This window comes from Peromyscus leucopus, chromosome 2 (genome assembly GCF_004664715.2).
Source record: "Peromyscus leucopus breed LL Stock chromosome 2, UCI_PerLeu_2.1, whole genome shotgun sequence".
Classification (NCBI taxonomy): Eukaryota; Metazoa; Chordata; class Mammalia; order Rodentia; family Cricetidae; genus Peromyscus; species Peromyscus leucopus.
Window position 1 is genome coordinate 68078424 of NC_051064.1, and position 13419 is coordinate 68091842.

Here is a 13419-nt window from a genome sequence, read left to right on the forward strand (position 1 = left end):
GAGAGGAATGGAAAGATGTAAAAGCTGGGCGATGCTGTCTTCTGAACACAACATGGATGTCTCCCTCAAGAACTCACAGCAGATAGTTATCTGCACAAGACCAAGCCAGTCAATGATTGCAGCATGAACTGAAGAGGGCCTCATGAGGCTCCACTCCTAGCCGAGGAGCTTCTGGGAACTGGTTATTGGGAGAGGAGGAGGCATGTTTCTTCAGAGGAGTGGCCTCAGGTAGGTTGTCGTGTACATGCAGTCATTAATAACTGGACTTAGTGGGCTATTTTAAAAAGGCACACACATGGAGGTGGGAGAGGTACATGTAGCGGGTTCCTAGGAAGAATGGGAGGGGAGTTTGAGGGGGTAGATAATATATATTATGTATGTGTATAAAATTATAAAATAAAAAATAAACAATAGAAATAAAAGAGTCACGGATATTTGGTATACACTATTTCGTAGGGAGATCCCTATCAGTGCCAATATCCAAGCAGACTCTGGGCATTTGCTTACCAGAGCTGTCATGGGGGGATCCAGGCACTGGAAGTGTGCCTGGTAGAGATAACATCATTGTGAACCCCGAGTTCCATCATTCTACAAAACTACAAGCCAGTAAATAATTCATTCCCTCTCAGACTCCACTCTGTAATCATACTTATCTTCAAATAGTTCTCTGGGTTTCTTCTCCCTAGTCCCACCCCACCCCCACATAGTCCACTGCAAGAGACCCGCTACCTCCTGGAAGAGAGATTACTAGCTTAACTCTATTTAGATGTTTCTATGTCACAATACTTTCTCTATGTGCACTGGCCTGCTTTACACTAGGCACTGGGGATGAAGCCTGGAATGTACATGTGTTTCCAGTGTACCTGCCCTGGCCCTGGACATGCTTCTGGACTCATGTTCAGGGAATGACTATGAACAAAGTCAATTATTTTCCCACCCGTCTCTTCATGAAAGGAAATCTCCCCAGGTTGCTGGCCCCAAGCCAGTTCTCTCCAGCACAAAGGGAAGGCTCACTGCTGTCAGTAACAGAATTACTTGGCTCCCTTCTCCCTCTGAAGATACTCTGAAATGGCATGAGCCAGGTGGAACCCAGGGACATAAAATGCCACAGTGCATTACTGATTGTACTGATTGGTTAATCACCTACATCCCAGTGCCCCACTGTTGGGGAATATTATTGTAAGATGTGTTACATTTGTTACACTGTGGAACATTTATTTTAATGACACAAAGATGTGTTGCGTTCTTCTATGTTGCATTTGTTTAATTCTGTGAAGCTGTGTTACTGTGCCTGTCTAAAACACCAATAGCAAGGCAGGAGAAAGGATAGGTGGGGTTGGCAGGCAAAGAGAATAAATAGAAGGAGAAATCTGGGAGGAGAAAAAGAAAGAACAAGAGAACAAGGAGAGGAGGATGCTAGGGGCCAGCCACCCAGCCACCCAGCCAGCCAGCCACAGAGCAGGAGTGAAAGTAAGATTACAAAAGTAAGAAAAGGAAAAAGTCCAGAGGCAAAGTAGATGGGATAATTTAAAGTTAAGAAGAGCTGGCAAAAACAAGCCAAGCTAAGGCTGGGCATTTATAATCCCTGCATGATATATCTGGGAGTTAGGTGGCGGGCCCCCCAAAACAGTAAAAAATACCAACAACACCCCAGTGTTTGAAACAAAACCCAGCTTTCAAGCACTAGCTCTGTGCCCAGGACAATTTCTTATCCTCTCTATACCCTCATTTTCTCATTTGTCAAATGAATGTTTTAACAACATCCCCTTGATAGGTAAGGCATTTAGACTGACGCTTAACACACAGAAAATACATAATGCAGGTTACCCACGCATTATTAGTTCCTAAAAATCAACCATTTTCCTAAGTACAGCCCCAGTGAATAATGGTGTCTGAGTCCTTTGGTACTGCAGGGCTGTGGCTGTCACGTTAGGAGGACACTGTGTCACCCCTTCCCAGGAAAATCCCCTTCCTGAGTGAGATGCCTTTCTCATTACAAAGGTCAATATGTACTTTTCCATGACAGAACACTTGAATCAGGAAGAATGAGAGAGGATTGGAAGGTAGGACATATGGTAGGGAAGAATAATCTTTGATTTGAAAATCTAACGCATCTCTCCGTTGCATGGGCTACACCATGACCCACCAGCAGACTGGAAGGGAAGATAGAACCCTGACTATGCCAAGGACACAGCCTGAGCACAGTAGGAAATGGTGGAAAAAACAATTCCAAGAAAAAGATGTAGGACACGAACCATGGACTGGAGAGAGGACCTTTTAATGCTCCAACACTGGGAAAGGGCTAGGAAAACTCTAGAATATATAGGAGATGGAATATTCTTCACCCGTGAAAGCTTATGTCTGTCAAAAAGCATATAACCATGTGAAGGAAAGCTTGCATGGTATAACTTTAAAACAGATTTTTTTTTCCCCTAAATTAATTAAGTAACATCTGTAAAAAAAAAAAAAAAAAAAAAAAAAAAGTAACTAGTATATCTGTTTATTTTGGCTCAGGAAAAAAAAACGTAGCATCTATGAAAGCTAAGCCTGTTAGGAAATATAACACTGTCAATGGGCTGAATACTTATATTCTGCTCAAAGCCATTTGTTAAAAATCCTACTCCACAATGTGATATTAGGAGTTGGGGCCTTTGTCTGTGACACCCCTCCTGAGTGAGATGGAAAAGAAAGGAAGGAAGAAAGAAAACAAACAAAGAAAAAGAAGAAGCCCCAGAAAGATCCTTTGTCCTTTCTAATATGTGAGGACATGTGGGAAGGTGGCTGTCTATGAACCAGAAAACTGTTCTCAACTGGACACTGACGCCACTGTCAGCTCATCGATTTTGAACTTCTTAGTGTTATAAACTGGGAAAACTGGTTCTGTTGTTTATAAGCTGTGCAGTCTATGGCATTTTGTTACAATAGCCTGAACAGAATAAGATCAATACCTACAAGTATTAAGTATTTTGCTTTCTGCTTTCATGAACGTGAATCAAAGGCAAATAAGTCAGCTTTGAAATATTCATTCAAATTTAGATTGTTTTCCTCATGGCTTAAAAACAAAAGGAGATGGGAAGAGAGATAACTAGAGATCCGATTGTCTTGGTTTCTGAATTCCAAGTCAAGGTGTTGGGACTGAAGTATGTTGTACATGGGATGCCACTTGCAAGCCTGTGAACAGATATCTTAGGACCTCCTTTATTTAGCAAGAGGAATAGGAAGGACATAAGTGGGAGGATTCTGGGGTGAGGAGTTGACTAGGGTCTTAGAGACACAGTTCTCACCCTCCTGCCCACTGCCTGTCTTTCACTAGTTACATCAGTACAGCCCCACAAATCCCTGCCCATCACCATCATATCTACCACCATGCCATCATTGGAACACAGTGATTATGTAGGCATTATCTGACTTTAAGTTTTCAGTCAAGGGAAAATATAAAAATATAATAAATCGGGCTTAATGAAAACTGTGGGCTTCCTTTCAAAGTCATGTAAGCCAGGGGTCACAAACTTTCCTGCAAGTACCATATTGTCAATATTTTGGGCACTGAGGATTGTAGGGTCTTTGATACAATTATATAACTCTACCATTACAGAAAGAAAGGAGTCATAGACAATATATAAAGGATGTGGTTGTGTTCCCATAAAATTTTATTTACAAAAATAGGTGGGGACAGGCAGATTTGACCCATAGGCCATAAAAGAACAGTGTTATTTTGCTTAGAAAATAATTCTGTGATTTTTTCTGTGCTTCTAAAACCCTCCCCCAAGACACTTCCCATGCACATACACCACCATCCCCACTGCATTTGGAGACTAAGTGTGATATTCCTAAGGATACTATAGGGCCGTTATCTCCGTAGCGATAATGAGCAAAGCATAGTGTTATAATGGAGGGACTCTGGAATTGGAACACTGAGCCTATCAACTGTGTCATCTTCTCCACAGCACATGATCTTCTCGGAGTATCTCATTTCCTCATGGTCAAAAGGTCAACCATGTGTACAAACTTACAGGGCTTTGTGAGGATTCAGTAGGATGTAGGGCACCCATCCCAATGCTTGGCATGCAGCAGGCCCCCAGGAACAGCAGTTATTAGCCCACATCGGCTCTATTAATAGCAGAGTCAGAGAGGACAAACCCAGGATGAATGCAGAGAATTCCCGTGTGAGTCCTGACTTCAGGCCAGCACTCACTAGATGAGAAGCAGGGCTTGTCTCTCAAATATTACAAGGCCAGAAGAGAAAGCAACACGAAGTTTGAAGACGTGGCTGCAACAAAGATTACTATCAAATGCTTCTGATTAATCATTAATTAGCCACCCCCACTGTGGCAAATCCATTTGGCTGTTCATGGTTGGAGAGCCTTCTTGATCGTTGCCATCAAAGTAATGAGATCCTGTCGTCCTCACAGACTCAACAGCTGGTGAGTGGGAGATCCTTGTGTAAACAGCCTCCTCTGAGTCCATTCTCCCAGTCTCCAGAGATCCATCACCTTTTCCTCAGCTGAAAAGTAAACACATCAAGAGAATGAGTGTTTCTCTACTTGAAGAAGGAAACACAAGAAGAAGCAATCAATAGCCTGAGATAAATAATGTGGGATAATCTTCAGATATTATGAAATATTAATGTGGCTGAAAATAATCACATAGGAGACAATAAATAAAGTGAATGTCTGCAACAGCCTGGGTCCAAATTCTAATTGTAACCCCTTATCAGCTGTAATTTATGAGCAAGCTACTTAACCTCTGTTCCTACGTCTATTTTCCCTAAGGAAAATAAGGCAATGGTGAAGGCCTTGAAGGTTAAAGTTGTTGTGTTAATTGTCAGCCTGACAGGCTCTGAGATCACCTGGCAGACAAGTCTCCAGGCACTCCTGTGAGGGATTATTTAGTCCCTGGGTATGCCTCACAATGTGAGGAAGTACACAGGTTAGATTAGATTAGGTTAATAGAGGTGGGAAGACCCACACTAAAAGTGGTTAGTATCACTCCTTCCACTAGGGTCCTGCAACTGTACATAAAGGAGGAAGCTAGCTGGGCATAAGCATTCACTACTCTCTCCTTCCTGACTGTGATGCAACGTGACCAACCATGATGGCCTAGACCCTAGACTGTGAGCCAAACAAACAAAACAAAAAACAAAAGTTCATCTCCCTTTGTTTTGGGTATTGTATCACAGCCACAGAAAAGTAACTGATGCTGTTGTTGTGAAGATTAATTGCATGAATCTTAAACACAGTGCTGAGAACAGTCCTTGATACATGGCATGGGTGCTGGACTCGTCTTTTCCAGTGTTGGAATGACCATTGTTTTTTGATAAGGAGGTTTTTAGAAGCCCAACTGAAACAAACCCATGAGTTAAATTCAAAGCTAAACTGAAAAACCTGGTTTTATGGTACCCTCAAAGACCCAAACCTGAAACGCAAATAAAAATACGGCTTTTTCAAGCCTGTAATTCACTTAGCAAAGGGACAGACCAGACCAAGATAATGAGTGTTGCCACAGTTCACTCTCAGACAGTGAATGAGTAAATGAGCTGAAAAGAATGTCACTGTGGTGCTGAAAAGAACGACCTTATCCTTAGGAAATACACATTGAAGGATGGAGAATAGAAGAGCCTAGAGCTGTTCTCAACCTGAGGGTCGTGACCCCTTTCATAGGGGTTGCCTACGACAATCAGAAAACAGATATTTACATTACAATTCATAAACAGCAAAATTACAGTTATGAAGTAGCAATGAAAATAACTTTATGGTTGGGGGTCACCACAACGTGAGGAACTGTATTAAAGGGTCCCAGAATTAGGAAGGTTTAGAACCACTGACCTGAAGGTATACACAAATCATGCAAGAAACAGAGGCATGAAGTGGGGTGTGTGTGTATGTGTGTGTGTGTTGTAGTGTGTATGTGGTGTGGTGTGTGTGATGTGTGGGTGTGGGTATAAAGAGGTATATGTGTTGTGGTGTGGTGTGGTGTGTGTGTGTGTGTGTGTATTGTAGTGTGTATGTGGTGTGGTGTGTGTGAGATGTATGAGTGTAGGTATAAAGAGGTATATGTGTTGTGGTGTGTGTGTGTGTGTGTGTGTGTGTGTGTGTGTGTGTGTGTAAAGGAGTATATGTATTGTGGTGTGTGTTGTCTGTGTGGAATGTGTGTATGTGGTGTGTATGTGAGAGAGTATACATAAGAAAGGATAGAGTGATCCTGCAGGCATCGTAACTCTTCACAGTAGGCACAGGAGGTTTGACAATGTGGAACCTGATGTTTTGGGTAGCATTCTTATTCTTACCATTTCTCTACAAGTTTGAAATAATTTCTTTCGGTATTGAGGGCTTGGCATGTGATTCTGGTAGAGTGCTTGCCTAGCATATTCAAAAATGGGGCTCTATCCACAGTGCTGGGAAAGAAGTCTTTAAAATCCATTAGGATAAATCAATGAAAGAGACCTACTTGAGAACTGTGACTCTTAAGCTAACTCAGGACAAGCAGAAATGCTAAGATCTTCCTGAGCACAACATGCAGGGGTGTTGGGCGTGGAACAAGAAGAGAGAAAGTAGCTTTAAGGTCCAGCCATCTAATGGTGTCTAAGATATCCAGGTACACTCGTGTGTACAGTAGGCTCTGCTTCCCACCCTGTCCTAAACCAGACAGCAGGAGGCACGGAGAACAGCATCACTTTTCACTTCAGCATTTCAGTCTTGAGATTTTAGCTTCACATTCCAGTCACTGCCTCTCTGCTGACGAGCCTGTCTCAGATTTCTTACCAATTTCAATGCATTTGGCAAATGGAAAATCCAATAAATCCCTGGATCACCGCTTTTCCGACCCCAGGTCCTCTCTCCAGAAATTGCAAGGCTCCTCGTGTCCTCTAGCACCTCTTCTATGCTCTGTTCATCGGCTCCACGCTTGTGGTCTTATACGCTGGAACACGCAGCTTTGACTTTCACGATCTTTCCCCTGCTGCTGATACTAAGGCTGCCTATAATTAGACTGACACCCAATCCTGATGATGCTTAGTTAAGGTCACACAGCACAGACAGTAGATTCAGCTAAATTTGTGATTTGTCTGAGATTGAAAGAAAACTGTTTTACTACTGGTTACTTTTAATTTAGACTTTTCCTTTAGAACAGTTTTAAGTAATTTTTTTAAAGCTACAGAAGTAACAGAGTTCTCATTACCCCTCACCTAACTTCTCACATTGTCACATCTCAGAACTCTGTAGTACGTTTGTCACAACACCTCACTCAGCATTGGTAGATAGCTACTAACTGCACACCATACTTTATTCAGATTCATTGATTTTCATAATGTCCTTTCCTGTTCCAAAAGCCCATCCAGGAAACTGTATTACACATAGCTTCCCTTCTTTAAATTTAAAATACTTAAAAAGCCAAATGCCACACTTAAAAATACTGCGTAATCTGATCATGATTTGATGACAGTTTGATGCCATCTTTCTCACTAACTTGAACATGAAAAAAATTGCTAATATAATCCAGTTGATCCTAAGGATGAATGAGAACAGCCATTCCTTAGGCACCTGTCCCACTGGAAGACAGAACAACATTTTTAAGACTCAAAGTTTAAGGCTCCATCTAATAGGCTGCCTATGAGAAATTTTTGCTTTCTATATAGTTTAGAAGAATGATTCTGTCTGTCTGTCTATCTATCTACATATTTATTTTGAGATAGCAATTTGATAGGTAGCTTCGACTCACTATGTATCCTAGGTCGGCCTCTAACTCTTGCTCTTCCTGGAATTGTTTTTCATACTGGGAATTTGAAAGAGATCAAGAGGAGGAGGTATATAGGAGGGTTTGGATAGAGTAAAGGTAAGGGGAATGATGGAATTATAACCTCAAAAAAATCTGGGCACAGTGGTACATGCCTTTAACTCCAACACTTGAGAGGCAGGAAGATCAAGAATTGATTACAGGCTAATGACAAGGCTATTGGTTACTCTAAAAAAACCTGATGATGAGGCCCTAACGCTGAAGACAACACTCTTATGTCATCAAATATGGAAAAGTCAAGCCGGTTCCCAACTAGAAACTTCACTGCTACCGTACATAGTCCTGGAAGGTACTTTGCATGATCCTGGTGAGAAAGGTAATCATCAATATCACTCAGCTACAAATGCTGCAACAAGAGTCACCCGCCTGCAATATATACTGGTGCAGTAGTGGCGCAAATGTTATGGGAGCCACCAAGCACATTTTAAAACTTGGATTAAGGCTCAACATACAAGACCACAAGCATGGGACTGATGAACAGCAGAGTTTAGAGGAGGTGCTGGGGGACACAAGGAGCCTTGCGATTTCATGAGCTGGAACCCATACCTGGCACTGTTAAAGTGTCCAAGAACCTGCAACTAGATAGGCCATAGGCCTAGGGGAAAAATACCTAATACTATTGTTCTGCTAAAAGACCACAGGAATGAAGTGACTCCTAGTGACATATGCCATACCTATAGATCATAGGAATGGAGTGACTCCTAAAGACATATGCCATATCTATAGATCATAGGAATGGAGTGACTCCTAATGACATATGCCATACCTATAGATCATAGGAATGAAGTGACTCCTAATGACATACACCATACCTACAGAATAGTGCCTTATCAAATCTCATCAGATAAGCTTCTGGCAGAAGTTGGGAATTAACAGAAACCCACAACTAGATAATGTGTGGAAGTGAAAGACTTTGGAGCACTTAGTCCTAAATGGGATGTCTTTATCAAACTCCTCCCCTCAGGGCTCAGGGAACTATGCAGAAGAGGAGGTGGTAGGATTATAAGAACCAGAATGGGCTTCCTCCAGCCTCCACTGCGTTGGATGTATTGGACGAAGTCCCTGCCTAGGCTTGTATTGCTTTTGGATATCCAGAATTAAACCTTGCTTTTGCATTCCGGCATGCTCGTCTTTGGTGGTCTCTCTGGGGGTCACGATCTGGGCACAACATTTGGGGGCTCTCCGGGATCCCCAGAGACCCCCCGCCGGGACACCTAAGAGCTCCGGAGGTCCATCTGCACCGATCGGTAAGAGCGCTCCATTTTCTTGTCTTCGTTTTTCCTTTTACTTTCATTTTCTTATCCGAAGCCGGCGGTTGAATCTGACAGGCTCACCTTGGCGGACGCGCCTGTAAGGTGACCTGGAGGAGTTGGAAGACGTTCCAACCCCTCATCAGGACGCGGGGGTCCTTACAGGTCCCCCCATCATAGGACGCCCGAGAGGGGTCCGTCTGTTAGGATGCCCGTGAGGGGTCCGTCTGTTTGGATCCGTCTGGGGATCGGGAGATGCCCATGAGGGGTCCGTCTGTTTGGATCCATCTGGGGATCGGGAGACTCTGTTGAATTGTCCCTGTCCCATCTGTAGGTCTTTGGCATTATCGAGGCTCCCTCTCCGGACTCTCGTCTGCCTGGACCATCTGTAGGGCCCTTGTTCTTCCTTTTTGTCTGCCTATCTTGTTCGTCAGTGTGATTTGTTAAATGTGTGAGAACTGTGGCCACATGTGTGAGTGTTTTATGCCTGAGCTTGTGTGTGCATTGGGACTTGTGGGCCGATTGCCAGCCGAAGGGATGGAGACCCCTTCGGTGGTTGAACTGGCACAGACTAACCTAACATTGCTTCCTTGCTCTCTCTGACCAGAGCACAGGCAGCAGAAAGCTTGCGGCTGCACAGCTGCTACTTCGGGGACCCAGGGGCCGCTGAGAGGGATAGGCTGCCCATGAGCATCACGGGGCCTAGATGCAGCGGGTTCGGGCCCCAGCTCGCTCAAAAAGCTGTGGAGTAGAGGCTTGGCTGCATGGGAACTAGGCATGGCTTTGTGCTAGAGCGGGCTGTGAGCACGGTGGGGCCCAGATATGGCCGGCAGGTTCTGGCTGGGCTCCTGTGTGGACACGGGGCAGAGCTGGCGGGAGCCAGCAGGAGCCTCAAGGAGCTTAGTGTGGGGGCTGGTGGAGAACTAACTGCCCCTCCAGGGTCACAGCTGAGGAGTGGCCTACAGGTCTGTGGGCCCAGCCAGGGCATGGAGTCACTTTTAGTCTGCCATTATCCTGTACTTGAGGGTCTGAGGTTAACAGCAATCTTTTGTCTCCATGGTGCATGCTTTCCCGCGATTTCCCCGTCCTCCTCTTCCAAGCTGTTGGGTGGGGCTCCCAAGACCTGCCCTGAGGCTAAAACCTGATCAAGGTCTGGCTCCAAGAATGGAATGTCACCAACAGTTTCTTGTCTGTGGTACAGTGCTGATGCAAATTGAGTTATTCTTATGGTATGTGCATGTATTTCTGTTCTTGTTTAAAATATTGTAACTTTACAATATATTCTAGAGTACTGAGGGAAATCACAAGAAAGACTTTGGTAAGAGTTTCTGTTTTAAAGGAAAAGAAAAAGCGGAATTTGGAGTAAATGTCTGAGGGATGAAAGGAACGGACTGAGGGTACATGGAAGGTTGTAGAAGGTCAGAGGGGATGTGATTTGTTATGGTTTCTTATACCTGCAAATACTGAATTTGAAAGTTAATTCTTGTTGGTTTTTATCTTAAGAATGGCTAATGATTCTGCAAACTGCTTATGTGTGTATGTATACAGGTATGTGACTTGAAAATGAAAGCAAGCTTTAACTGTATGTATGTATGTGTATAACTTGGATCCAACTGTGTGTATGTGTGCAAGTAATTATTGTTTAGAAAAACGAGCTTTAAACAGCAACCACGTGGCTCCCTCCATCTTGGCTGGTGATCTCATGGGCAGCCATGTGGCTGGTAGCCATCTTTTACTAAGGTTATAAAGATCTACTTGGGTTAACACCTAATACTTATGTTTTTACCAAGTGTTCAACAGCAAGTTTCTAGAGAATTTAAATAGATGGCAACATATGTTTAATAAATAAGGTATTTGATTAATATTAAAGCTGCACATCAATGCTTTTATTCACAGGAATATACCTTGCTCTGGCAGCCAAACTTTGCAACATAAAGGAATCATAGGAAACAGCTGAGGTTTGCAAATGTATGACAGGACTAGAGTTCCAAAAAGAGTCTAGTTGCAGTGGTGGAAGACATTTGAGAGATCTCAGTCTTTTAAGAACAGTTTTTATAGTTAAAAACCAATGGCTTAAAAAATGTTTCTTCTTACCCAAGGTACGTTCAGGCTTAAGAATGTTGTATAATGATATTTTGTTTTGGTTTCTTTACTGAACCTGTATTTGATGCTAGAAGAGCTTCAACTTAAAAGCATTGTTTTTAGGCTACTTTTGTAGACTGTTAGAAAACATAAATAATCAGTCATAAGTAATCAAGTTTTTTAATTGTAGTCAGGGTAAGTAAGTACTGATGTAAGTTTACTCATTTACTCAGTCTCTTGCATATGTTTTTAGGGTTGAGCTTGAAACAAGTAATTAGAAACAAAGTTTGTCTATTCAGATATACCTGGACAGCCCTCATACTTCAGAGATCTGCAGAATATGGCATTTAAATGTTGATTTAAAAGCTTACTATATCAGACAGGCTTCCAGATCCTAGCAGTGACCCAAGGTCTCCAAAGAAGATTACGTACGAGGCACTACAACGTCTCTGCCTGAAATATGACAACGCTGACCACAGGGCAAGATGCCCCAGTGCAACGCCTGCCGCCAGGACCCAGCCCAGACTGTGGACAAGCAGTAGGACACTGGAATTGATTGCACCCTTTTGCCTGATCAAGGTCAGTCTTCCATGTCCCTATTCCACAGGAAAAATACTCTGCCTTATGGACCTGATGGCGGAAGAAGATTGATGCTGTTCTGACTGGTGCCTCCAACGCTGTGGAGACCTGGGTAGGGTTTGGTCCCTGTAATTTATAGGATTGGAAGCTTCTTGGTCTGCACTCAGATATAGTTTATCCTTCTCAGATTTCTGATAGTACTGATGGCTGGGCTAGCTCTAACTTTGTCAGCATGGCAGCATCAACCAGATCCTTCTGCAAGGCCATAGCTAGCTTGTTAGCTCACTTTTAGGAAAATGTTCTAAGATATAAAAATTTAAGTAAGTCATAAAGGTTCAGATATGAGTCCAAAATGAGATAAGTTTCAGATTACTCTCCTGTTCTATAGTTCAGAGCTTAACATTTAGGAGCCCTGATGAGCTGGTAGAGCAATGACTACTTACTATTCAGTCACAAACTCAACATTTTGGATTTGTTTTAGATGTCATCTAAATATGTCTAAATGTAAACCTAAAAGTGCTTCTCATCAGGTCAAAAATCTCTGTCCAATTTATACCTGGCTTTCTGGACAGAAGAAAAATGCACAAGCTTTTAACCCAAATCTGTAGTTCTTGTTGGGACTCAAAGGCATGAGTCCACTTCTGCTGTTTTACAGACAATATGGATTTCAGTATAGATTGGTAATACTAATGTATCTAAAACTTTTATGTCATTTTGTAAGTAGGCCTCAAAGGATCAAAAGAGTCATAAAAACCTAGACCCACTTCACAGAGGTTGAAAGGACCCCAGATAAGTATTCCTAAAGATGGTATTTTTCCTCTTTCCTGGTCTTGGGACTACTGCTTTTCCCATTACTAAGGGTATGGACCTAAGGGTTCCAAATAAGTTCATAAATTTTAACTTCTGTTCCTAGTTTAAATTTGTCTCAACAGATTTCTACTCAGCTGGCAGTCACCTCCAGGTTTCAGTCGCTGACTCCACTGCTCCAGACGACTGTGAGCTCCAGACTTGCTAAAAGCTGACGTGGACCAGCCCAGCTAACATGGTTCTTCCCTGTCTGTCCCTATGGGGTCAGGCAGCTACATGCTTCTGACAAATGCCCCCTTGCCCAGTCTTTGACTAGCTTTTCAGCCTTTTGGGGCCCCCTGACATCGGCGCCCCAATGCCAGCTCGAAGCAGTTCCAGAAGAGAATACATCACCCATATTCCCTGTTCAGAAAAGGCTGAAATGCTGGGTCAAAAGAAAACTCCCTGGCATAGAGACAAGATGGCTAACTATACATGGCCATTATTAGAGAGGGATACTTAGGAACTAACTGTCCAAAACCCATGATTGGGTTCCATTAGGCACATGAGAAGGGGGAAATGTGAGACCAAAATGAGCCATCTTAGAAATAAGACCAAAATGCTTTCACCCCAAAACTAAAGGCCTAAGACTGCTTCTTTTAGCTACAGGCCATAAGTTACTGGAACAGGCCAGAAGTTACTGAGACCAGTCAGTTCAGATTCCAGAAACCAGGAAGTGTAAAAGTACAGAGCCACAAGATAGTCACAAGGTAATGCCTGCCAGACTATGGAATGTCCTCTCCCTGGTTTCCAGGGTAACTGATCACAGAAATGCCTCCACCTGAGGGCAGCCAATGAGAAATGGTGGCGGGCAACCACTCCCTTAGAAGTAATTTCTAGAAGTCCCTAGAAGCGAGCCAATCAGAATTGT

The 13419-nt window shown here is 43.1% G+C and overlaps 1 protein-coding gene across 2 annotated transcripts in view; it reads right to left on the reverse strand.

The window, feature by feature from the left end:
- Window positions 1-3620: 3620 nt before the first annotated feature.
- The window catches only part of Slc44a1 (solute carrier family 44 member 1), a 188473-nt gene continuing 178674 nt past the window's right edge, over window positions 3621-13419 (reverse strand). For both annotated transcript variants that reach the window (XM_028857757.1, XM_028857758.2), the window contains exon 16: window positions 3621-4504. In XM_028857757.1, coding sequence (XP_028713590.1) covers window positions 4490-4504 — 15 coding nt within the window. In that variant the 3' untranslated portion in view covers window positions 3621-4489. The remainder of the gene's footprint in view (window positions 4505-13419) is intronic.